The sequence below is a fragment of the Culex quinquefasciatus genome, chromosome 1 (genome assembly GCF_015732765.1).
Source record: "Culex quinquefasciatus strain JHB chromosome 1, VPISU_Cqui_1.0_pri_paternal, whole genome shotgun sequence".
Classification (NCBI taxonomy): domain Eukaryota; kingdom Metazoa; phylum Arthropoda; class Insecta; order Diptera; family Culicidae; genus Culex; species Culex quinquefasciatus.
In genome coordinates this window covers 76,895,475-76,921,253 of record NC_051861.1, presented here as the reverse complement: position 1 = coordinate 76,921,253, position 25,779 = coordinate 76,895,475, and the positions used below count along the sequence as shown (strand labels likewise).

At 36.7% G+C, this 25,779-nt stretch overlaps 1 protein-coding gene across 1 annotated transcript; it reads right to left on the bottom strand.

Annotated features, from left to right (window-relative positions):
* Positions 1 to 224: 224 nt before the first annotated feature.
* Positions 225 to 21,232, bottom strand: LOC119770443. Its single transcript, XM_038265370.1, has 3 exons — positions 20,971 to 21,232; positions 6,929 to 7,427; positions 225 to 295 (listed from the first exon to the last, which is right to left on the bottom strand). The coding sequence occupies exons 2-3, from the start codon at positions 7,305 to 7,307 to the stop codon at positions 225 to 227; spliced, it is 450 nt and encodes a 149-aa protein (XP_038121298.1). The 5' UTR covers positions 7,308 to 7,427; positions 20,971 to 21,232.
* Positions 21,233 to 25,779: the final 4,547 nt, after the last annotated feature.

Here is a 25,779-nt window from a genome sequence, read left to right as displayed (position 1 = left end):
TTGAGAGGCTTTCGTTTTCTGACCGTCGTCGTCCGGGACCCAAATCCGTCCCCGGGCAGGGTGCTTTTTACAGGCCTAAGAGCTTGTGTGCAAAAAGCGAAAGGGCCCCGGCCAAATGATTGATGAAAGTGATATCAGCAGAAAGTAATTTTAGGCCCAACGACGACGACGACAAATGACAGGAAGTCCTGGCCTGGTCCCTTTCGCCGGATCTCGGTCATCCTTCACGAGTCTTCCCAATCGAAACCGTTGAGGTTTTGCCGAGATTCGCCTTGGTTCTGGTTGATTTGGTACACTGAAGATGATGGAAGGTCAATTGTAAGTGTTCATCCAAGGAGTTTCCAGCATTAAGGATAACTAACCAGTCTAAATGGAATTACCAGGATTACTGGCAATATGTCACGGATTGCTTTGATATCCTAGAATTACTTGGGATAACCAGGAACTGCATAAAATTATTAAACATTACTTGGAATTACTGCGTAGCTTCCAGCATATTAAAAATAGTCTTTTCAATTTGATCGACTGACAGCTGTCAAATGCACAAAACCACGTGATTAAAAATAGTGTGTCCATCCCGGGAATTCCCGAGACAAAAGTCACGTGATTTAAAAAAAAACAGGAATTCCCGAATCCGAAGATTTGTTATGTTTTGTACCGGGGATTCCCGAAATTGAAAAAAAAAATCTAATTTTAGTCTGCAAATTCAGATTTGGTTGTAGAAATAGATGAACAGTTGAATAAATAGTAATCGATATGAAATGTATAGCATAACAATTTTAAATCAGCATTTATCAGCATTCATTTGTAGGCTAAAGGGAAATTGTAAAAAAAATGATTTAAAGCTCCGCAAAATGCCTAACGCTTGAAATATTTTCTATTTCATTTTACAATTTTTTTTTTGAAAAGACCTTATATAAATATAGCAATTCCCCACGAAAACAGCATGGAAAAAAACAAAAGTGCTCGGATCAGACTCAAAAATCTCTGGGGGTTCCCTGACCGAAATAATTAGACTCGTATTTTTTTGTTTGCCTATTAGGATGACCTACGCCGTGTTATGAGTGGTCGGAAAATTTCCATTTTCATAGATTTGCGCAAAAAACACTTTTTTTTCAAAAACCATAACTCCTCGCAATTTTAACCGATGTTAGTCTTATACGCAAATAAAAGGTGATAAAATGCCGTTTTGACGGTGTCTGGACCAATGTGCCTATGTTTGGAAATATTTTGATCGGATTCCTCGGACAATTTTTCATAACATACTAAAAAAAATTTTCAGCTAAAAAATGGGAGGAGTTCATTGACAGGATTCTGAGATATGTTTTTTTTAAATTAAATCCGTGTTCTTTGATGCCCTTAGATTTGGAACCACTCGAGCAGATCCCGCTCCTGGCGACGCCAAAGCAGGAAAATCCAAACTGGTGGTGTTTGGCGACGATTTGGTTGGTGTCTCGTCGTCGCTTGCTGCCGATTTTTTACAAACTCAGCTCATTTTGGGCAGCTCCGATTCTTGGTCGAATAAACGCCACCGCAATTGAAGCATTTAGCTTCGATGTTCTCGTTGGTTGCTTCGCAAGCTTGAGTTTTGTGCAAAGCCAGGCAGTTTGAGCGTCCTTGCTCGTGGCTGCCTGGCTTTGCAGGTAGCGCCTCGGCATTCTTTAACTTCTTCAAATCTCTCTTGCCGTGTTTTTTGCACTTTTAGCACTTTTCAGGAGCTAATATCGAAGAGTACCTCACTGATTGGTGGTTCACAAGGGAATGAGTGTTCAGCTTAAAAACATTTCTTCAAAAGAATTGCTCAAATGGCAGAAAAAGCCTTAATTAGCTGAGATTTGATGCCATCGGTGATTGATGCCCGTCATCGTAACGTCAAATCCGATTAGCCAATTCACTCACAGGTGAGAGAGGGCCATCCACGTCTAATTAACCCGTCGCCGGCGAAGATGACGAATTGTCCGATATGACGATCCTGAAAAGCATCGCTCGTTGGAGGTGCTGAATAAGCTGCTAGCAAAATATGCAAAACATTTGCTTTCATGAAATCTTTTCTCCACATTTTGACAAAGACACTTTTTTCTCCTGCAACAACCAGATGGCTGTCTCGAAGTGTCGTTTGTGCACGTGTGGCTGATGGAAGTGAAGATTTTTGAGTGATTTGAGCGCTTAAAGATGATGTGACGCTCCCTCCCCGGGTAGGCGAAACAGGGGGGTTGCACATTACGGTTGAGCCTTTGCTGTCCAGTATTTGGTAAGTTTGTTTGTGTTTAAAAACTGTATCTCTGAATCTTTTTCAAAATTATGTTTCCGCTTTCTTATTTAAATTAATTCATCTAACATTTTTCAGATTTGTTTCCTTCTTTGCGTTAGTTAAGGGTTATAATTCCAAATGACCAACACGAGCACGCAGTCCTTAAGCCGACTTGCTGCAAAATAACGCAACACACACGGTGGCGGGTAATCGATGCCAGTTTGAGTTAAACTGTAAAGCTCTCAAATCGCCCCACAACTAACAGATGGTTGGATTTACTCAATGTAGCATGTAGCACTGATGGACGCAAATGATCTGGACGAGACGACCGACGGTTGCTGCCCAGAGGGAGTAACGTCGTCGCGGCGTCATTCAAGGGATTTGTAGTGTGATTAATTGCCCTGGCCAGGCGAAGTCTTTGGACTTGCGGGAGGGGCAGTGAGAATATTTGCTATGCCATACCTGAGATTGAAAGTGCAAATCATCAGGTGAACTGTGGCCCCAATTTCAGATGAAACTTTAGATTTAGAATTTTAGCGAAGAATTGTATTTCTTAAAAACCTCTGGGTCAAAAAATGACTTCACAAAAGCTTTTCCAATGCTATCAAAGAAGTTTCCCGTGGAAATGTCCTAAAACAGTTTACCATTTTTTTTTGAATACTGATTGTTTAAAATTGAATCAAAGTAATATTAAACAAGAAACAACTAACTTTTCCTGTCATTCCACAATTTTACTTTTTCGATCGAAAATCGAAAAAACCTTTAAAAAATCCTTATGTTTTTTAAACCAATGTTTGAACTTTAAAAACATTGGAAAGAAAAATTCTTAAAATTAAAGAAAAGGGGTTAATGTGTGGATGTGTTTTTTACTATATGAGCAATTCTCTACCAAAAACGGAAATAGATTTTATTTGTATTTTTTTTATTTGGCTCAAACTTTGTGGGTTGTAGGTATTGTTGAGGACTATTGAGGAAAAATAGGTACAGGGAAAAAATTTGCAGATTTTTTAATCGACTTTTTCACAAAAACTAAATTTCCGTATTTTTACTAAAATACGTATTTTTTTTTCATTTTCGAGATTTTTTGATATGTTTTAGGGGACAAAAATCCGCAACTTTTGAGCCATAGAGAAAGATGGTCAAAAAATCTGCCGCCGAGTTATGATTTTTTGAAATAATAATGATTTTTGGAAAAATCAAAGTTTCATGCAAAAACAAATTTTACGTCATTTTTTAATGTCAAATTGAATTTGCAATCGAAAAGTACTATACAGATTTTTTGATAAAGGGCTCTTTTTTCAAGATATAGCCACCGAAAGTTTGATTATAGCGAAATATTTGCAGTTTTTCTATTTAAAAAAAGTGACCATGAGTGAAAATTTGCTATTAAATTGTCCAAGACACATTGAAGATTGGACGTCGGGTTGCTGAGATAGAACCGTTCCAAGAAAAAGAAACCCAAAAATGGAAGTTCTCTAAATCTCAGCAACTAATGGTCCGATTTTGATTTTTGAAATATGAAACATTCGTGAAATTTCCCGATCTTTTCGAAAAAAGTATTTTAATTTTTTTTAAATCATTACTATCATTTTAAAAGGGCCAAACATTGAATATTACGCCCATTTAATATATTTAATATGTTAGTCTTGATTTAATTTTTTTAAACATTTTTTTCGAAAAGATCGGAAAACTTCACGAATGTTTTACGTTTTAACATTGAAAATCGGACCATTAGTTGCTGAGATATCAACATTAGAAAATGGTGGGCTGTTTGGGTGAGACTTAGAAAACTTTAATTTTCGTGTTTCTTTTTGTTTAAGCCGCTGTATCTCAGCAACCAGAGGCCCAATCTTCAATGTCTCTTTGACAATTTTATAGCACATTTTCTGAGCTTTTCAAAAAAATATTTTTAGGTCACTATTTTTAAAAATCGAAAAACGGCAAATACTTCGCTAAAATCAAACTTTCGGTGGCTATATCTTGAAAACGGAGCTCTTTATCAAAAAATCTGTAAAGTACTTTTCGATTGGAAGTTCAATTTTACATTGAAAAATTACGTCAGATTTGTTTTTTTTAATTTTTTTAATTTCGATTTTTCCTAAAAATCACTATTTTTTCAAAAATTCATAACTCGGCGGCAGATTTTTTGACCATGTTTTTCTATGGCTCAAAAGTTGCCGGGTTTTGTCCCATAAAACATATCAAAAAATCTCGAAAATAAATTTTTTTTTTAGGAAATTGAGTTTCTGTGAAAAAAAAATTTACTAAAAAATTTTTTTTCCGTGTACCTACTTTTTTCTCAAAAGTCCTCAACAATACCTACAACTTTGCCCAAGACACCAAATTGATCAGAAAATTCATTCAAAAGTTACTGATATTCGAATATTTACGTACCATTTTTGTATGGGCAGCTGCCAAAATTGTATGGGGACTTGTATGAGTGAACCAATGACGCAAAATAGCTTATTTGGTCTTAGGGAAGGCCCCCACAAAGTTTGAGTCAAATAAAAAAATACAAAAAATGAAATGGTCGAAATCGGCCGATTTCGTAGAGAGTTCCTCATATTATATGTGAAATTAAGTAGGCAGTAATTTTTGTGATGCCCCAAACTATGTTTTAAAGCATTTTTTTTACCATTTTCAAATGATAATATTATCATTCTTTAGCAAAATGAATTGTAAAACAAGCCAAAACTTTAAAAAGGTAACTAAACAATATAAAAAACAACTCAAAATGCAAAAGGCAATGATAGGAATTGGTTTTTTAATCGTTTTTCACAAAATACTGATAATTAAACAAGAAAAACAAAATCCATAAGACCAAAAGTTCTCTCAAAGGATCCAACTCAGAGCGTCAAACGCAAAAACAACAGCTTGGCAGATCGACTTTTTGATTTGAAGTTCATCGACAACGACACTTCAAAACAGTTGAGGACCAAAACTACGATTTGCCCGTGCATCTAGTGTCAACTTTCCCCCGGTTCCGGAGTGGCCAGATATGGTGTAATTTGATATTTACTGGTTTTAAAGCACATGGCTTCTAATTCCATGAAGTTTGATATGCCACACAATAGGCTTTTACCAAAATAGCAATTTGACCTTTTCCAGGTTATTTGGAACTGGTTCCGGTGTGACCAGATATGGTCCAAATGGTACTCAACCTGTTGTGGAGAGTACGACTTATAAATTTACTAAGTGTACCCAAATCTAGTAAAACCTATGAATGCAGGTTCGCCGGAAAATGTGTTTTTTTTAATTGATTCTCAGGGACCGAAGAGGTCATATCGGGTCATCGTAGCACTGGTGCCTTTCTAGACATCCATACATTTAATTTGCGTCCAAAAGAACAAAAATCGGTTGTAAAATGGATTTTTCCCCGCATTTTCAATGTCGGGTCATGTAGACCCCTTAACACCATTAAAGTATGTTTTTTTTTCAATTCCGTCGTGAAACTATGTACTTACTTTACCTGCCATTCTCGAACGACAAAACAGCCTACTTTTCTCTTTCAAAAATAACAGAATCGAAAAGAAACACTTTTCAAAACAAATGCTGAAAAGTTCTACTTTTCAGCACTGAAATCGATGCTGAACAGTTGCACTTTTCAGCACTGATTTTGAAAAGTAATACTTTTCAACATTGTTTGGACATGGACATGGATATTTGACATACAATTTCATTAATATGATATTCTTCGGAATTGCAATGTTTTTTGTATGGAACTCGTTGGAAAACTTGATTTTTTCAGCACTCGTCGTATTTATCCAATGAGGTTTACCGAGTGTGTACGACTCGTGCTGAAAAATCTTCTTTTTGCAACTAGTTGCATAAACTACTTTTTTAGTACCCTTTATAGGGGGCGCTGAAGGTTGCTTCCGGTTGCAAAAAGGTTTATTTTACAAAGTTAGGAAAGGTCAGAATGTTTCAAGTCTGTAAGTTTAAATGAATTAAAGTTACAGTACATTTTAATGGCAGTATGGGTCATATAGACCCTAACACCTTTGGAAAGTTAAAATGATTTTCAACGCAGAAAAATCATGTTCATTTGTTTAAATTGTTTCCATTATATGCAATTTTTTGTCACTGGATTTTTTGAGCCAATTTTGAAGGAAAAGCCTTCATGATAAAATACATTTTTTTCTGATGACACCAAATCAATCAGAAATCTCTTTTCAAGATACAGATTAAATATTTTCATGCCCATGTTGTATGACAAGCCCGCAGAATAGTATGAAGAATTGTATGGAATGATAAATGATGCAAAAATCTCACAATGATAGTTTTTCTTGCCTTTTTTATTTAGCTTAGATTTTGTGAATGGCCACTTTGCATCATTAGTTCGTCCATAACAATAATCAAGTTTAAATATTGCATCTTGTGAACAGTTAATTAAACAATTAGGTTAGGTAATTCCTGTTTGATAGTGACATCGAACAAATAAATAAAAAGTTGTAGAATAGGTTAGAAGAATAAAAAAATAGAACAGCTTTAAAGTGATGCATTGTTGTATAAACAGTTGTCAAAACAGGTGTTAATATAATAACTATCCAGATCTTGTTTATGCTTTGAAAAAATGAGGTATAGAATTTAATCCTTTTGGTGATGTCACGCATTGTCCTGAAACTGTGGGTCAATTGAATCTAAAAATAGCACTCATTCCCCTCCAAAATAACTTACCTGTGTCCGTGTAGGGCTTCCCAAAGTATCGCATCACGTATCCCAGCAGCAGCCCCGAGCTCAGCTGCGTTCCGTGGGTCATCGTGTTCACCATGATTCCGACCACGATGACGATCCAACCCCAGCCACCCTCCGGATAGTACCTCCGGCAGAGCAACCTCCGGGCGGCCATCAGCTGCTGGAACGTGGGCGACGGTGGCATTCCACCACCCCCACCGCCACCCTTTTTGCAGTGATTCCCGTGAACACCGCCTCCCCCGCCGCCTCCTACTCCGTTGAGATCATCCTGGCCACCATCGGTGCTGCCACCCGGCCCGGCACAGGCACCCTGGTTTTGGGAGAGCAGAGGCCACGACAGGGCCCGCACTAGCGAGGACATTTTCAATTTTCACTTTTGGCACTGGGTCGTTCAGTCACTGCTCTGAACTCTTAACTCTGAACTCATTCACTCATTTTCACGGTCACAGACATGTCTGCTGGATTCATTTATATGTGTACACTGGAAATTTTATGTGAGAAACATTCAATCTTCAAAGGAGAATGGGCAAATTTGTATGGGAGCTGGTCCAAGGATGTACACGAACGGGACCAACTTTTTTCGAAAGATCTCGCCGAGACATGAAAAAAAGTCTTCTGGACCAACTCTCTAAACCCCGGGGTTCAAAAGTTACAAGCTGTTGAAGTTTGAGCATTTTCGGTAAAAATGTACGAAAAATCGAATTTTTGCTATTTCTAAAATCATTCATAAAATCTCTGTTTCATTATGGATTTCGATTTTCTTGACTTCATTCGATGCGTATCAGCAAAAACTATGAGTTCTGATATGTCTTAGCATGATTGAAACATGATTTCTCTTGTTTTTATCCGTTTGAACTGTTTGTGCAAGAGGCATCCCATAGAAACAAGTCGAAACTTCAAGGTTTTGAAACCGGATCCGACCCAGACTGCTTCAGTGAGTATGAAAGGCTTCAGTGCAATGTTGTAACAACCTATTGGGATGGTCTGAGTCATCCGAGAACTCCTTGGAGTTAAGACCGGTGAGTCTACCGTCGTAACAAGCAAGATGTCGGCGGTTTTTGACCACGGATCATACCCGCATGGCTTCAGTGAGTATGGTAGACTATTTCAGATGTATTGAGATGTCCTGGGTCATCCAAGAACTCCATGGAGTTATGATCTACCAGTCTACCACCGTAACAAGCAAGATGTCGACGGTTTTTGACCACGGAACATACCCGCATAGCTTCAGACAGTATGGTAGACTGCTTTGTTAATGTGTTCGGATGTCTCTGGTCATCCTAGGACTCCCTGGAGTTTAGATATTTGGGTCACTGTAACAAGAAAAAGGTCGATGATTTTTAACCGCGCATCATAACCGCAAAGATTCAGTGTGTATGACAGACTGTATTGCTGTTATGTTGGGATGTTTTGACCATTCCAGGGAGTCCTAGGATGACCAGAGACATCCGAACACGTTAACAAAGCAGTCTACCATACTGACTTAAGCTATGCCGGTATGTTCCGGGGTCAAAACCGTCGACCTCCTGCTTGTTACGGCTGTTGCTCCACAGATCATAACTCCAGGAGTCCTTGGATGACCCAGGACATCCTAACATATTAGCAAAGTAGTCTACCACACTCACTGAAGCTATGCGGGTATGTTCCGTTGTCAAAACCGGTCGACATTTTGCTTGTTACGGTAGTAGACCCACAGATCTTAACTCCAGGGAGTCCTAGGAGAACCCAGGATACTCCAACACATCAGCATAGTAGTCTACCATACTCACTGAAGCCATGTGGGTATGATCCGTGGTCAAAAACCGCCGACATCTTGCTTGTTACGGCGGTAGACTCACCGGTCTTAACTCAAGGAGTTCTCGGATGACTCAGACCATCCCAATAAGTTGTTACAACATTGCACTGAAGCCTTCCATACTCACTGAAGCAGTCTGGGTCGGATCCGGTTTCAAAACCTTGAAGTTTCGACTTTTTTCTATGGGATGCCTCTTGCACAAACGGTTCAAACGGATAAAAACAAGAGAAATCATGTTTCAATCATGCTAAGACATATCAAAACTCATAGTTTTTGCTGATACGCGTCGAATGAAGTCAAGAAAATCGAAATCCATAATGAAACAGAGATTTTATGAATGATTTTAGAAATAGCAAAAAAATGATTTTTCGTACATTTTTACCCAAAATGCTCAAACTTCAACAGCTTGTAACTTTTGAACCCCGGGGTTTAGAGAGTTGGTCCAGAAGACTTTTTTTCATGTCTCGGCGAGATCTTTCGAAAAAAGTTGGTCCCGTTCGTGTACATCCTTGGACCAAATTTGCCCATTCTCCTTTAATTTCTAACTTTTAGAATCAATTGGATCGAGTTAGAATTTAGAATTACATAAAAGTTCATCAATTTCTCTTTCTTTTTGGTATTTTTAATATAAATTAAATGAAAAATAACAATCAATGAAAATACTCCCGTGTAATTCCCCCCAAATATCTTTAATTTGATTGTACCCAAGGCAAACTCATTAAAAGTGGCCAACCGGCACTAAGTGACTGAAAGGAATTCCGCCCTGACCTTCTCCCCCAAATACCCTTTTGTCCCCACCCCCTCTGACCAGCCAGGGCCATGTGGCCAGACGTCACTCAATCAGGACGATTGCGGACTCGCTGGAGCGCATGATGACGTGTTTGGGTGTGGATGTGGTCCTTATTCCCCGCCAAAAAAGATCTTTTTCGCGCCATATGACGACGATGTAATGGAAAAATTTCCACCATCTCGTCCCTGCCCCCTCTTCCACGAACCGAGGGTGCTAATGAATGGATGGCGGGAAAGTTTGGCGATTTTGGTGTTAGAGGTTTGTTTTTGAGTCGCAGCAGTCGGCGGCGCGGCGACCAACGGTTCTTTGTACTCGGAGTGAACGGTGTTGCTGTCGATTTGACGAATTGATTGGAGTTTTGCATCGATAATAAACCAAGTAAGCGGAAAGAATGTGAGTTCAGTTGTGAACAGTTTTGCGGTTTGGATCATTTCTGACAATCTAGGAGGGGAACTATACCCATTTTCAGCCTATTTCTATTATCGGCCTATCAGCACTTTCATCATAAATTACAGCTTTCATAAAGTGTTTTAAACTGTTCCAAAGTAATAAGTAGCTCAAATAAAAGTGAGAAAGCAACTCTCCATTGTTGATATATCTGAAAATGTTGATTTAATAGCGGAAAACGGCAAAAGTGATGAGAACGGGTCGAACGGCTTAGAGTGATTTAAATATTTCTCCGACATCTCTGATTTTGAAGAACTGAACAAGAGTTTTTTGTTTTAAAAAGGTCCAACAAACAAAATTTTAAAATTTTGCTTTTTTTGTCTTTTTGTTTCTTCAAAAACACAAAAAAGCAAACATTTAAAATTTTGTTTATTGAACCTTTTCAAAAAAGGCCCTAGGACCTATAAACAAATGAAAACATTGAGTGTATGCCGCTTACTCCGATGGACATTTACATAAGGTGTGAGAGGGCTACACTCAATGTTAACATTTTTGAGGAAAGGCTTGAAAACCATTCGAAAAATGAACTTCCTTATATGACCCCCTAGATCCACCTTCACGTATACATATCGACTCAGAATCAAATGGTTTGGTCAACGTGGTTTGTGGATGGTCCCCTCTTTGGTAGGAGAGTGGCAGAAGTTCAAAAACATGATGAGACTGTGAAAAGAAAATCCAATAACTGGAGGGTAAATAAGCGTCCATGACAAATGCCTTAGCTGATTATGCTAAAAGTTGAACTTAGTAATCAAAACTTTCTGTATAGTCACTTTTTTAGCTAACTTTTGTCATTCATTGATAACAACGAAAATAAATATGTCATTTGTTGGATTTGCCTTAGTCGGTTGCTCCATTTAAAGTTTGTAAAGTAGGAAAATGTAGTAATTGCTATTTTGTTATTTAATTTTTGTTTGTCTCAGTTACTAAAACTAAATTCCAGTTTTCATATAAATTTTTCAGTTCAACCCATTTGTTTGGTTCTTGTTATTGAATTCAAAAATTCGTATGAAAAAATGGGAAAACAAACTCTGCCTATCATTTTTTTTGCACAATGAAATAACAAAAAATTTGAGGGTAAATGGTAGTTTTACAATTCCGTTGTAATACTACTTACTTTTCCTGTCATTCTCGAACGACCTTCTGTTCTCTTTCAAAAATAACAGAATTAAAAAGTTATACTTTTCGACACACGGTCTTTAAAGTTATGCTTTTCAGCACTGAAATGAGTGCTGAAAAGTAGCACTTTTCAGCACTTGTATCGAAAAGTAATACCTTTCAATATTATTTTGATTTGAATGGTGAATTGACTAAACACATGGACATTTGATATACAATTCAAATCAAACGATGTTTTTGCGGATCTGCCCATGTTCGCATAAATGTCCCATATGCAAAAACAGCAAGAAAAAAAAACATAAAACATAACGCTCTTTTGAATTGTTAGTCTGGGTTTAAAAATTTTTGGAATTTTTTTTTTCGAAAAGATCGGAAAATTTTACAATCGTTTCATATTTTAACGTTGTAAATCGGACCATTAGTTGCTGAGATATCGACGTTAGAAAATGGTGGGTTGTTTGGGTGAGACTTGGAAAACATCAATTTTCACGTTTTAAACATTTGCATGGTAAAATCTCAGCAACTAACGGTCGGATCAACAAAGTTCAAAAAAGCTAAATATAGAGAATATTCTAAGCTTTTCAAAAATATTTTTTTAAAGAGTGGTTGCCTACATGCGCACTAATTTTAAAAAATGAAAAAGTGCGACTATTTTCAAAAAAGTTACCTAAAAATGGCCTTAACTTGAAAACGGTGCACTTTATCAAAATTTCACTCGAGTACTTTTTGATTGCAAATTTGATTTTACATCGAAAAATTGAGTTGAAAAAATTTTGCGACCAATATTTTGATTTTTTGAAAAAATAACAGAATTGATTAAAAAAATCATAACTCTGTCAAAGATTTTTTGCACAACCTGGAAATTTCTAAAAAGTTCTAAAAAGTTTGAATTCCTCTAAAACCTATCAAAAAATGAAAAAAAAAAAATAAAAATATTGATTTTTGCAAATCAAGTTTTAGTGACAAAAAGTTAAATTAAAAATCACCAAAAATTTTTTACCGTGTTTCTTTTTTTTCAGTGTAGTCTATATCCATACCTACAACTTTGTCCAAGACACCAAATCGATCAAAAAATTCCTTCAAAAGAATTTTCATACATCATTTTTGCATGGACAGCTGGAAAATTATATGGACAAACTAATGATGCAAAATGGCTTCTTTGGGCATACCGAAGGCACCAAAAAAGTTTCAGTCAGATTAAAAAATACAAAAAAATCGAATGACCGAAATCTGAGAGAACTGCTCATTGATCTTTATATTGAACGATATTATAATTAAACGTATTCCACTCAGAGTTAAGTCCGAAGCAATACATCATGCGAGTAATTTCTATATCATACAAAAAAGGACTCGATAAAAGGGCTAAGATTTATGTGTCAATTACCGTGAAATTTATGATAATTTATACATTATACAATTTACGAGCCTCCCGGCAACGGGGCGTTTCTCAAAGCATCCGTTCTGCGCCGAAAGGACAATGTTTCACTCGTTACAAATCACCACGTGGCGGGCGATTGATATGCGACAGCCATTTATCAAAAAGATTACGATGCACAACTGCACTTATTTCGGCGGCTACAAAAAAACTGAAAAAGTACTCCATTAAGTGCACGCGATAAATCTGATCGATCAGGGGCTAATTTCTTTCCAATCGCTCGCGGGTCGGTTGCAAAAATAAACAATCTTGAGAACGCAATTGAAAGTGCAATTAATTTTGGTTATTTTTCTGGCACTCGAGGTGAGTAGGTACCTCGGGAGAAGTGGCGTGCCGTCAAAGAGTGACGCTGTACAAAAGTGGCACATATTTTAAAGTCTCAATGTTGAGTGCTGATGAGCCACTTACGTTCTGGAGCATCCTTCGGGGTGCACTCGGGTGCCGAGATGTAATTAGGTGATGAAATGGATAGATAGTACCGTGAACTGGGGTGACATTGAGTCTACACGTTTGGATATCTGGCAAACTTGTCTAAAGTTATGATATTTATGTACTTTTTTTTAGGCCGGATTTTACTTATCTAAAAGACAAATATTTCTGGATCCATTATCTGACATATCGTTTTATACACAAAAAAAAAATTCGAATGTTGCATCATTTATGATGTAACACTTATGCACGTCATTAAACAAATTTAAATGCAATTTGTTGTAAATTTGCAACAAAGTATACGTAAAAACATGATTTTACGTGTGATTCAAAAGTTTACGTTAAATCTCAAGTATACATCTACTGAGTTTACATGTGATTCATTTTTCTGCGTCGAGTAAATTAACATTTTTTCTGTGTAGAATTGTTTATTGAAAGGCCGTCCAAACGAGTCATACACGAGTTTTGTCAGGATTTAAACATGTGACAAGAGGTTGATGTTTTTTATGCCATTTCTTTCATAAATATATTCATATTCAAATTTTGTTTTCATCCTTAAACTCAAGTATAGTTTCAACACCAAACTTATTATAACAAAAGCATCACCGTTGATTGAAAACAACATTCATAACATCTTCTCTTAATTTTCCCACGCACCCAGATTTACGACCCAAATCGTAAATCTGATGTCACCAACTGGCCGGTAGCCACTGAGAACTCGGCGGGTGGCGAGCATGTAAAGCTCACGCAGCAATTAGCTAATGTCCCCTCTCGCGAGAGCTGACAAGCCACTGATCGTCGAAATTCCACCGAAATCCACCCAACAGTGGATCGCGTGCCTCCAGGTGCTTAATTATGCGCATTCGCACGAGGTGTGTTCTTCAATTTTAAAAACGAACATGCTTTCGAGAGTGCGCAAACAAAAAGGTGGAGGTGGATCTGTTTTTTTCTCTTCCGCTTTTAGAGTTGCTTATTTTCATTTTATCGTGTAAGAAAAGGTGCGTGATTTAGGTTAGGTGGGAAGATTGATAACTTTGTTGCAGATAGTAGGTCAATTTCAACATCAAAGGCCCTTTAATGAGCCATAAATTTTTTAACCCTCTACTGACTGACTTTCTTCTAAAAACTTCAAATAACAAATCTGGAGTTTTTTTAATAGGTTCAATAAACCAAATTTTCAGTTTTTGCTTTTTGGGTGTTTTTTAATACCCCTGACTCAAGGCGGTTTCAAAAACACCCAAAACAAAAACTGGAAATTTAGTTTATTGGACCTTTTTTTTAAAAAAAACTACAGAAATGTTTGTAAGAATCTTGTTGTTCAAACTGTATGATTTTTTTTTAAATTAAGACATAACTGTTGTGTTTAATTTAGCTCAAACATTCTGTCTGATTTGCGGTTCAAGCGAGTTTAACAAATCTCCATGTACTTACGAAAAGATCAAACGATGAGTCGTAAAAATGTAAACAAAATTATTGGTTTATGCAAGCGCGTGCCATCGAAATAAAAAAAAATCCCTAAAGAAGATGCACTTCACGATCGAATCGTAATTATGGCTATAAATGCAGCCAGTCACAAGGAAGAGATGCCATCAATCATCATGGTGGAGGGGAAGGGGCCAATTAAAGAGCCACTTCCAAAGTCGGACTTCGGAGAGTGGCAAAAGTGCTGTCATCATTAAGCGGGTCCGACACTTTTAGGGGGATAGCACACATAGTTCGGCTCGGATCAAAGGGCGGCAGCAAATTGACAATCATTCGATGCGAAATTATGCGTTTTGAATAGATTCTCGAAGAGTGCGGCGCGCTGGCGGAATGTGTGTGACCAGCCGCAGAGACGTGCATGGAATTGTAGGCAGATTAATCAAGCTCCTACATGGACAGGAGTGACATTTTAGGGGGGCACGACGTGGCGTTGACAAATCTTTTGCGACTAAATTTTAATGTAAATTCAATGGCTTCTCTTTGCAAAAGAAAGAGTAACACCGAACAAAACAATTTCTGCACATTCTTAAAACACTAGAAGGTATCCGGATTTTCGCAACAAATGGAACACGATTACAATGGTGAAAAACCATTCAGCCCGCCGGTTAAAAATTTAAAAAAAATCACTGCTTTAATTTTTGTTGGACTGTGTAATCAACAAGTCCCGTTCTGTTATTTGAATCCTTGGCACGTGGTTGCAAATTCCAATTTTAATGATTTTATTTCGTTTCATCAGTTAATTTAATGTATTGAATTTTCATGTTTATTGCACGAAAATATAAAAGTTGTACTATAAACTAGGAATACCATGAATGTTTTCGAAAACAAAAACAAGAAATTAACGAAAAAGATTTTATGGTTAAATAAAGATTTATTTGCAAAGAAAACATTGAATTAGTGAATCGGATTGGTCTTTCTCGATCATTGAAATTAGCGGGACTCAGCTAAATAAACTAAATTTTTGTTCAAAACAGCTGAACTATCGGTTAATTTGTTCAATCTGGCAAAATAAATTAATGCTGTTGGTTTTTATTGAAACGGTAAGTTATATTTGAGACTTCATGCCTGATTTCATAATTTAGAAACAAAAAAAAACAATGAATTTACCATTTAGATTTACCGTCATTAGGGGTGACTTTAAAGTTCAATGCTTCTTTCAAAAATGATTGTTTTGTTTGAGCAATTTTCCACAAGGGGAAAAGGAGGTTTGGGTCTAATTCTGAAAAAGTGTTTATGGATTGCCCCTACAGAAAAATAAATATAGCTAATATAAGCTGAACAAGTCGTCTTATTTCATCTAGATTTTGTTTTATGTTTGATTTCGATTCTGAGCAAACTGCAGACAATTTCGATTCTCGGGGATTGGTTACCCCTTAAATGGGCTTTTTCAATAAACTTGAAACCAAGAATATTGTAAAGCAAATAAGAATTGACTTATCTTTTAATTTTATTGAGTTAACCCTTCAGTACCCAATTTATTATTCGTGTTTTTTTCGTTTTTGCAACATCATGTTATGCAACTTTTGTTGTGTGAGAAACTTTTTCCTCTTGTTTTATGTTTTTTTCCATTTCTGGTACTTTTATATGAATTTATCATGCTAAGTTTATGTCTGTTTTTTATCGTATTTTACCTATTCTTAAGGCTGCCAACTCTTGCTAAGCACAACACGAGGTTTTCACTAGCTTTAGATCTTTTATTTGTTAAATATGTTTTGCAAGGAATTCGAAAAAAACAGCTACCCCTTTCAAATCAATTTGGTAGTTTAATAAAAAATGTCTAATTAGCAGAAGCTTAGGCTCAATCAAAACAGCAATAAACTTTTTAAAATGTTGTTAAAATTCCGTAAAATCCGTATTCTGCGAAAAATTCCGTATAAAAATTCCGGTTTAATAAAAATCGGCGGAGAGGGTCGAAGATCCTAACTCAAAGCCATTGCATCGTATCAAAAAGTGGTCAAAGACAAACTTGTGGGAAATTGGACGGGCTTTTGAAAAATATACACTGAAAGAGAAATACATGCCAATACCATGACATTTTTCAATTTTTAAGTTTAAAAGTTAAATTTGAAGGAGACGTCACGATTTTTTTTCGTTCAAAATTTTTGAGGAAGTAGCCTAAAATGTTACAAAAAGACTCACGAAAAATGTAGGGTGGTATGTCTCTCCTAAAAAAATAGAAAAATCATTTTCTAAAACTGTTTTTTTTTAAGTGGTCATAACGTCAAAATTTTCAAAAGCGATAGTGGGAATCGATTTCCTAGACAATTTTACATAAATGTCTCTATATTGACCGTAATCCTATGTCCAATCCTTATGAAGACACAGCGGGTTTACAAATAAAAACTAACTTAATCCACCTATATGGTTGGAGCCTTCCTCACTCATTACCAACAATGGCTGATTTGATGGGGTTGTACACAAATTTCATCTATTTTTTAGATCCGGTTTAAGAAAGTACATAAATATCACTTAAATGGCCATATCTCGAGACAGGGTTGCCAGATCTTCAATGTTTTGGACTTGTTGGAAAGGTCTTTTGATAACCTATCCAACGATGGGTCGGATGATGGATCCGGACATAGTTTACATACATTTAAGTGAGATCCGGCTACAAAAAAGTACATAAATATCACTTAAATGGGCATATCTCGAGATAGGGTTGCCAGATCTTCAATGTTTTGGACTTGTTGGAAAGGTCTTTTGATAACCTATCCAACGATGGGTTGGATGGTGGATCCGGACATAGTTTACATACATTTAAGTGAGATCCGGCTTCCAAAAAGTGCATAAATATCACTTAAGTGGACATATCTCGAGACGAAACGAAACGAAAAAAAACGAAACTATTGGCGCTACGCCCCCCGGGGCATGGCCTTCCTCTAACGTGGGATTTCTGCTCCAGCGCCTCTGACGAGACAGGAGAAACCGGGACCGACGTTTTACTTCACCATCCGATAGAAGCTCAGTGGATAAGGCGGGAATCGAACCCGCGTCTCATAGCATCATCGGGATCGGCAGCCGAAGCCGCTACCCCTGCGCCACGAGACATATCTCGAGACAGGGTTGCCAGATCTTCAATGTTTTGGACTCGTTGGAAAGGTCTTTTGATAACCTAACCAACGATGGGTCGGATGGTGGATCCGGACATAGTTTACATACATTCAAGTGAGATCCGGCTTCCAAAAAGTGCATAAATATCACTTAAATGGCCATATCTCGAGACAGGGTTGCCAGATCTTCAATGTTTTGGACTCGTTGGAAAGGTCTTTTGATAACCTAACCAACGATGGGTCGGATGGTGGATCCGGACATAGTTTACATACATTTAAGTGAGATCCGGCTTCCAAAAAGTGCATAAATATCACTTAAGTGGACATATCTCGAGACAGGGTTGCCAGATCTTCAATGTTTTAGACTTGTTGGAAAGGTCTTTTGATAACCTAACCAACGATGGGTCGGATGGTGGATCCGAACATAGTTTACATACATTTAAATGAGACCCGGCTACAAAAAAGTACATAAACATCACTTAAGTGACCATATCTCGAGACAGGGTTGCCAGATCTTCAATGTTTTAGACTCGTTGGAAAGGTCTTTCGATAACCTAACCAACGATGGGTCGGATGATGGATCCGGACATAGTTTACATACATTTAAGTGAGATCCGGCTTCCAAAAAGTGCATAAATATCACTTAAGTGGACATATCTCGAAACAGGGTTGCCAGATCTTCAATGTTTTAGACTCGTTGGAAAGGTCTTTTGATAACCTAACCAACGATGGGTCGGATGGTGGATCCGAACATAGTTTACATACATTTAAGTGAGATCCGGCTTCCAAAAAGTGCATAAATATCACTTAAGTGGACATATCTCGAAACAGGGTTGCCAGATCTTCAATGTTTTAGACTCGTTGGAAAGGTCTTTTGATAACCTATCCAACGATGGGTCGGATGGTGGATCCGGACATAGTTTACATACATTTAAGTGAGATCCAGATATATGTGAAAACACATTTTTATACATAACTTTTGAACTACTTATCGAAACTTCAATCTTTATAAAACTCGATCTATGGGACCCTTAACCAAGTCGAATGCAACAGGTTCGGGTCAAATCGGTTCAGCCAGTGCCGAGAAACATGAGCTAGTTTGTTGGTCACATACATACATACACACACACATACACACACACATACACACGGCACGGCGTTCAAGGACTGGTTTAGTGGGTCGGGAAAACTCTTTTTTTTTGTTTTCCCAACCCCACACTACCTGAGAAATGAATTCTCAGGTGTCTGGTAGCAGATTCCGACCTTGTAAAAAAAAAAAAAAAAACACACATACACACAGACATTTGTTCAGTTTTCGATTCTGAGTCGATATGTATACATGAAGGTGGGTCTACGACGTTTTTATACAAAGTTCATTTTTAGAGCAGGATTATAGCCTTACCTCAGTGAGGAAGGCAAAATGATGAAAAAAATAATTTTATGATGGTTTTTAGCAATTTCTAAATGACAGGCTTGATTTTTAAGCCCGAAAATATTTTTACCGGAAAGCTCGTCCAATTTTCTATAAGTTTGCCGTGAGTCTTTTTGTAACATTTTAGGCTATTTCCTCAATAAATTTGAACGTAAAAAAATCGTGGCATCTCCTTCAAATTTAACGTTTAAACTTAAAATTTAAAAAATCTCTTGTAAGTGGCGTGTATTTTTCTTTCAGTTTATTTTTTCAGAAAGCCCGTCCAATTTCTCACAGTTTTTATTGGACCACTTTTTGATACGATTCAATCGCTTTGAGTTACAGTTATTTAAAAATAACAATTTACTACAATATTTAAACTACTTACGCTCTTTACCAATGTTATTTTCGAGTACAATTGACTCAATATGCACAAAAATGGCTTATATAGGCCTAGGATAAGGCTACCAACTGTACGGATTTTAAACAGGCCGGATTTTTTGTACGGAATTTTTCGCATAATACGGATTTGTACGGAATTTCAACAACTTTTTAAAAATTCATTGTTTTTTTGATTGGGTCAAAGCTTTTGCTAATTAGACATTTTTATTTATCTGTCAGTTCGATTTTCCGGGTTTTCCTCAGTTCAAACTTGATTGTCAATATTTGTTCTTTTTAAATTCTTCACAAAACATATTTATCAAATAAAAGATCAAAAGGCTTTCTAAAGCTTGTGGAAACCTTGTGTTGTGCTTGTATTTATAGGACCTTTCCAATAAAAGCTCTAGAAATGTTTTCGTGAAAACACTGGCAACGATATTATTCGTAAAAGCAAACTTGATATTTCGTAAACTTTTAAACGTTTAACAAAAACATGTCAATATCTAAAATTCCAAATTTATCTAAATAATTCCTTGACATTTTTTGTTATACCATGGTATTATGTCGGTAAAGTATACGGATTTTTGCTCAGCACGAGTTGGTAGCCTTATAGGGCCTAGGATAACATGTCTAAAAAGTTTCATTGAAATCGGAGAGGGGGTCGGGTACAAAAGTACCAAAAAAAAATCCTGGTTTGAGCTGGAATTGTTCGAAGGTAAAAGATTTATTTTTATATTCTCATAGTCTTGAATTTAAGAATTCAGATTTATAAATTAGATGCTATCCTAATGAGGGCAACTATAAAAAATATATATTGAGCGAAATAAACCGGAACAACTCTTCTCTTCAAAGTTACAGAAGTATCATTCTGCTGAGACGGATAACAAAAACACAATACGGTTATCCGATAAATTGAAATTCAGCTATTTCGAAGGTTATTTTATAATTTTTCCCTTCAGTAGATTTACTCGATTCTATAAGCACCCGCAAAATCTGTTCCGAACTTTGAATTAATCAGCTGTTGAAAGGTAGTCCACATCTCAGCACAGGATAGAAACTTCACACAAGTGATGCTTAAACAACGAATTAAATGAATTAATGCGTTGCAGAATTTTAAGAAATAAATTAAAAGATTTAATTTGACACAATTGTTCGTATTTTAATTGTAAACTATTTTCAAAATGTACTGTTTTTGAAAAATAGGCTGAACTTAAATGAATAAAAGTCAAATTATAAATTATAATTTACACAAACGGATAAGTTGTTGTATACAAAGCATTTGAAATATAAGGCGTTTTCCACAATATCAGACCAATATTTTGTGTTGTTCAGCTGGTCGTGGTCTCGTTAATAGAGTTTCCAAGTTATTTGTTTTACATACATTGCTATTAATTTGCTTCTATTCAATGCAATTGATTCTTCAAGATACCTTTAGATGAACGTATCTAACATATTCAAGAGAAGGAAAGACCTTTTCTGGTAAAAATTTTAAATTGTGTTTAAGACACCTTTTTATGGTTTCTCCAGAACAGTTTAAAATATGTATTAAAATAGTTTGCACCTTCTATCAAAATGATTAGATACGTTCATAAAGATATAGTTTTCTTTGCTTTTTTAGTTGCTCATTTCATTGATCATCATTAATTTATTTATCTTCAATAATGCATTTAGTACACAATGAACACCACCTATTTCCACAAGATACACTTTATTTCACTTGTTTACTCCAAACCGTAATTCGCCTTCCATTCACACTCCGCACTGACCCATCCAATTCACAGAATGCCAGATGCCCCCGAACCCGGCATAAATTCCACTCAATTAAATTTGTCACTCCCGCTCACTGGCCACCCCACCTTGATTCACATTATATTATAATGCCGTGTTGTTGTTATCAACACACAATCATCACATTGCTACCGTTGATGTCACACACGCACTTTCCATAAAGCACCCACCACCCACCCAGTTCCCAAACTGAGCGTCGCGACGCCAATTTCCGGTCCGGAACTCGCACACACTCACGAGCGCGCCACCCGATGAGGAGAGATGCACCTCTAACGCGGATGATAATCAACTGAAATTTGCGACTCTGCTGCCAGTCTGCCGGACCAACGAGCGAACGAACGGCCAACGAAAAGTGCGCAAAGTGAGAGACGAAACAAACAATAACAACAGCAAACATCATCATCGCCCAGCCTGTCAGTCACTGCCAGTATGGCAGTGCGACAGCATTATATCCCATGGGGTGGTGTGGCGCACTCACAGCATCCCAGCAGCATTATCCTCTTCGTCTTCAGAGCTCCAGTCGGTTGGATGCTGTTTTGGGGCCACATGGTGACTACTTTTGGTGGAGAAAACTTTATTTCTTTACTTATCCAGGTAATATTTCACATGACTTAATTTGAAAATAAAACAAGTGAGTTATGAAAAATTACTAAATTTAAAATGTTTTATACATACATGCATCTTGAAGACGATATGAATGAATGTTTACCTGTGAAAAAAAGAAAAAAAAATATATTAAGTTAAGCTAAATCATAATGAATAGATTATTTTAGGAAGACAACCCTTTTGTGATGATCGATTTTTTGAAAAACCACGCATTAAAAATTAACGTAAATCGACTCGACGAGATGTAACCTTTTATGATGTGAAATTTCTTCTTTAATTATGTAATACTAACTCAAACTATTTAAACATCAAATTGTGTTCAAAATTGTGGAATTATACAGGACGAGATATATGTTTGTAGACTGTGAAAGTAAAGTATTTTTTTCTGGCAGAAAAATAACCCATTCTCAGATATTACATCATATTTGTTTGACTGTGTATTTTGCGCATGCACAAATCTTGACAAGATATGTAAGATGAACAATAATGATGGTGGTGAGTAAAGCTTTCATGTGTTCCTTCATTTTTCAATTTGGACAATTCCAGCATGTTTTTTTACCTTTAGAAAAAAACATTAAAATTGACATGAAATATTTGTATGAAATTACCTGCATTTGTGTGTTTTTAAAAGTTAGACTTAAACATGTAGTATTTCTTCTGTTAAATGACTGTCCAAAAAGAATGTTTATTTATAGAATTCTCATAATATTGAAACAAAGAGCTTCGAAAAATGCTTCATACACCAATACGATACGGAACTATATGTAAAATGTTAGCAAAATATCAATGTTTTTTTTGAAAATATATTTTCCTGTTATTTCACGTTTCTTTTGGACCTGTGGTCCTAAAATTTGAAAAAAATGTAAATAGTCCGAATATTACATTTTATGCTAAATTATTATTCACTGTATTATTTAGTTGTTTGCATTCGTTTGATCGAGTTTTTTCAAGAAAGAATTTATTCTTTAGCAATAATATTTCGAATTTAGTCGAAATCATTTCGACTAGAACTCTGGAGCAGCACAAGAAAAGGGCGGATAAGCATTTTGATAGCTGGAACTATTTCGCAAATTCCGAGCCAACAGCTAACTTTTTCACAAAACTCGATGTGTAAAACAATAGCTGGCCTTCGCAGCTACCTACTAACGCTGCGGGTGTTGTTAAATAGTTTACTGTTGTCTCGGAATTTGCAAAATAGTTCTAGCTGTCAAAATGCTTATACGCCCTTTTCAAATGTTGCTCCAGAACTTATAATCACAACTCTGGCCACAGTAAAAAAATGTGTAAATTCTGAAGGTGTAATTATAATGGTTGGATATTGCTTCTTTTATGATGTAATTTTACCTCAATTTATACTGGAAAAGTGTCATTACACCAGAAACTGGTAATATTACATATTTTCAGAGCCAAAATTATATTTTTTTCTTCAATAAAAGATGTACCACTTCCCAGATGTAATATTACCATATTTTTTTTACTGTGTTGTTAAATTTTTATTTTTAATAAAATATGGTATATTTGTTGGTAAGGCCGTTGCAAATATTTTTCAAAGTTTATGTCGCCCTCCCCTTCAAAATTTGTCCGAAAAATCAGGGGACAAAAATTTTTTTTTCAAAAAAATATCAAAATTTCAGTGGAAAGTCTAGTCAACTGAGAACAGTCTTAAATGCCTTTTTCTGCATTGATAATTATATTTAACATGTTTGGACCTGTTTAAAAATATTTTGAACTTTTATGAAATTACAATGTACAATTTCGTCAGTATTTTGAAATTTTGGAAATCAATGATTGCAAAACAACTGGACAGGTGTATGATGCATTTTATAACACATTTTTCATTCAAATGTTAACACCGTGGCCTGTAATTTCAATATTTAGCTTTTTTTTATTAGTTTGCCCCCCATAAACTTCAAAAAAAATTTGCAATGGCCTTACTTAAACATAACAAACCAATTTGATAACCTAAATTGGATAACCTAAAAATTTGAAAAAAAAACTATATTCACAAGAACGAATCATGGCAACGTCCAGCAAACAAAAACAAACTAATGTCAAACACCCTTCAAAGCTTCGTTTCGCTAAGAAAAATGTCTATGTAAGCCATGAGATAGTGACAATATTGACAACCGGAAGAGATTTTTAAAGCAAACAGAATCCAAGGGACCGTCGAGGAAGAGATCCTTCAATCAAGAGAAAATATCGAGGAATGAAGAGAATTGATGCAGATTGAAGGGACTGAAGAATTCATCGATGGATGGAGCAATATTGATATCGAGAAGATCGACAGCCAGAGAGTCGACTGTCGTTGGTCATTCCACGCTGTTTTAATTGACTATTTTTTTAAATAAGCGTACCACAAAATTGTTTTATTGTTTAATAGAAAGCTATAAATTGAAAAAAATCACTTCGAACAAAAGGTGCAGTGGTAATGTAACAGGCATAACCAAAATGACGATGAACGAATAAAGAAACATTTAGCTGAATTCTTGATTTTTTAACTTTATGTGAGGAAGGCTAGGTGGTATTTAGAGAAGGCATCACCTTGCGGCGCTTGCTTTTTTATAGGGAAGCGGGAAGGCCAGTTCCTGAAACGCCACCTGGTGGCGCTTTCGAGAGGAGCTGAGCTCCTCTCGTTTCGGTGGTAGACCACCGACTGAAGCCAGCCTTCCCCCTCTGCTTGGGGAAGGCGTTTCATTTTTCGGTTTCATTTTGCTTCGCGAAATTTTGGATTGCTACCCTGTATAGAGCCCTAAGACGAAGTTCTTCGTCAAAAGAAGCAGAACATTGTTATCTTTTTCATGAGTAATTCATTTAATTAAAAATCATCGAATAACATGGCAAAACAATACGTTTGAGCATTGAGCCTGTGCTAAAAATCTTCAAATGTGGCATCCTGTGTGACGGACGTGTGTCAGCCGCGAGCTTGCGGCTTTGTTTACGTTTGGAGTTGTTGTGTTTTGCGGATCAAAAGTGCTAACGGCTAACGGACAGTCCACTTGCCCGGCATTCGGAAAATGTTTGCGACGAGCTAATTTTTTTTTTCTCAATTATTTCTTCTCGTTACTCTCCACAGCGACAGCAACGAGCAGCAACATGCCTCCGGCAGCTTCCAGAGCAGGACGCGGCCGGCCGGGCACGACCACGCCGCGCGGAATTTCGCTTGTACCGGACCCGCCCCTTGCGGACCCTTAGGACGGATTTTTAAAAACGGAGTCTTAATTATTTATTGATTTTATGTTTCATTATTCAAACAAGTTACAATATCAGTGCTGTATACGAATAATAGTAATATTAATTTTTTTTTCAGCATCTGCCTTGCAATGTGGCTATTGCGGCAAAGTGTTAGCCACGATGTCCAGCTTCACAAAACACGTGAGAACGCAACACCAACAGCCGCCGTCTCTGGAAATCTGCACCATCTGCTCTGCAACATTTGCAGATAAAAAGAAGTTGCGGGACCATGTCAAGGTGGACCGTCCAACAGTGAACAAATGCCGATACTGCGGCTATGTGTACCGATACTCTGGCAATCTGGCCAGGTACGAAGCTAGCTTGGGAGAGGAGCTGAGCTCCTCTCGCTTCGGTGGTAGACCACCGACCAGGGATGCCATATCTACGGATTTCTCCGTAGATCTACGGATTTCGGCCATTTCTACGGATCTACGGATTGATCTCCAAAATCTACGGATTTTCATACCGGCTGATAATTGTATGAAGGACGTGAAATTATATTTTTGCGTGATAAAAATATTTTATGAAAACGTTTTGAACAATCTGTTTTACAAGAAGTTTTGAGGATCGTTAAATTGAAAAGTCGTCTAGGGGAAATGAGGCGATGGCTTAAATCCAGTGCAGCTTATAGATAAGTCACGTCAAGTCGATGATTGAAAAATAATTATGTTGGTGTAAATAAAAAAATAGTAAATAATTTAAAACAAAATCGTAACATAAGTTAAACTTGAGTTAAAAGGCAAATTTGGATTGAAATTAGAACATGTGGTGTGTATTGTGCCCAAGAAACAAAAAAAATATCCCAAAACATCCTGTTTCTTTTCGGAATCAACTCCTAGCGCTTTGCGATGTTCTACAAAGTTATTCTCCGG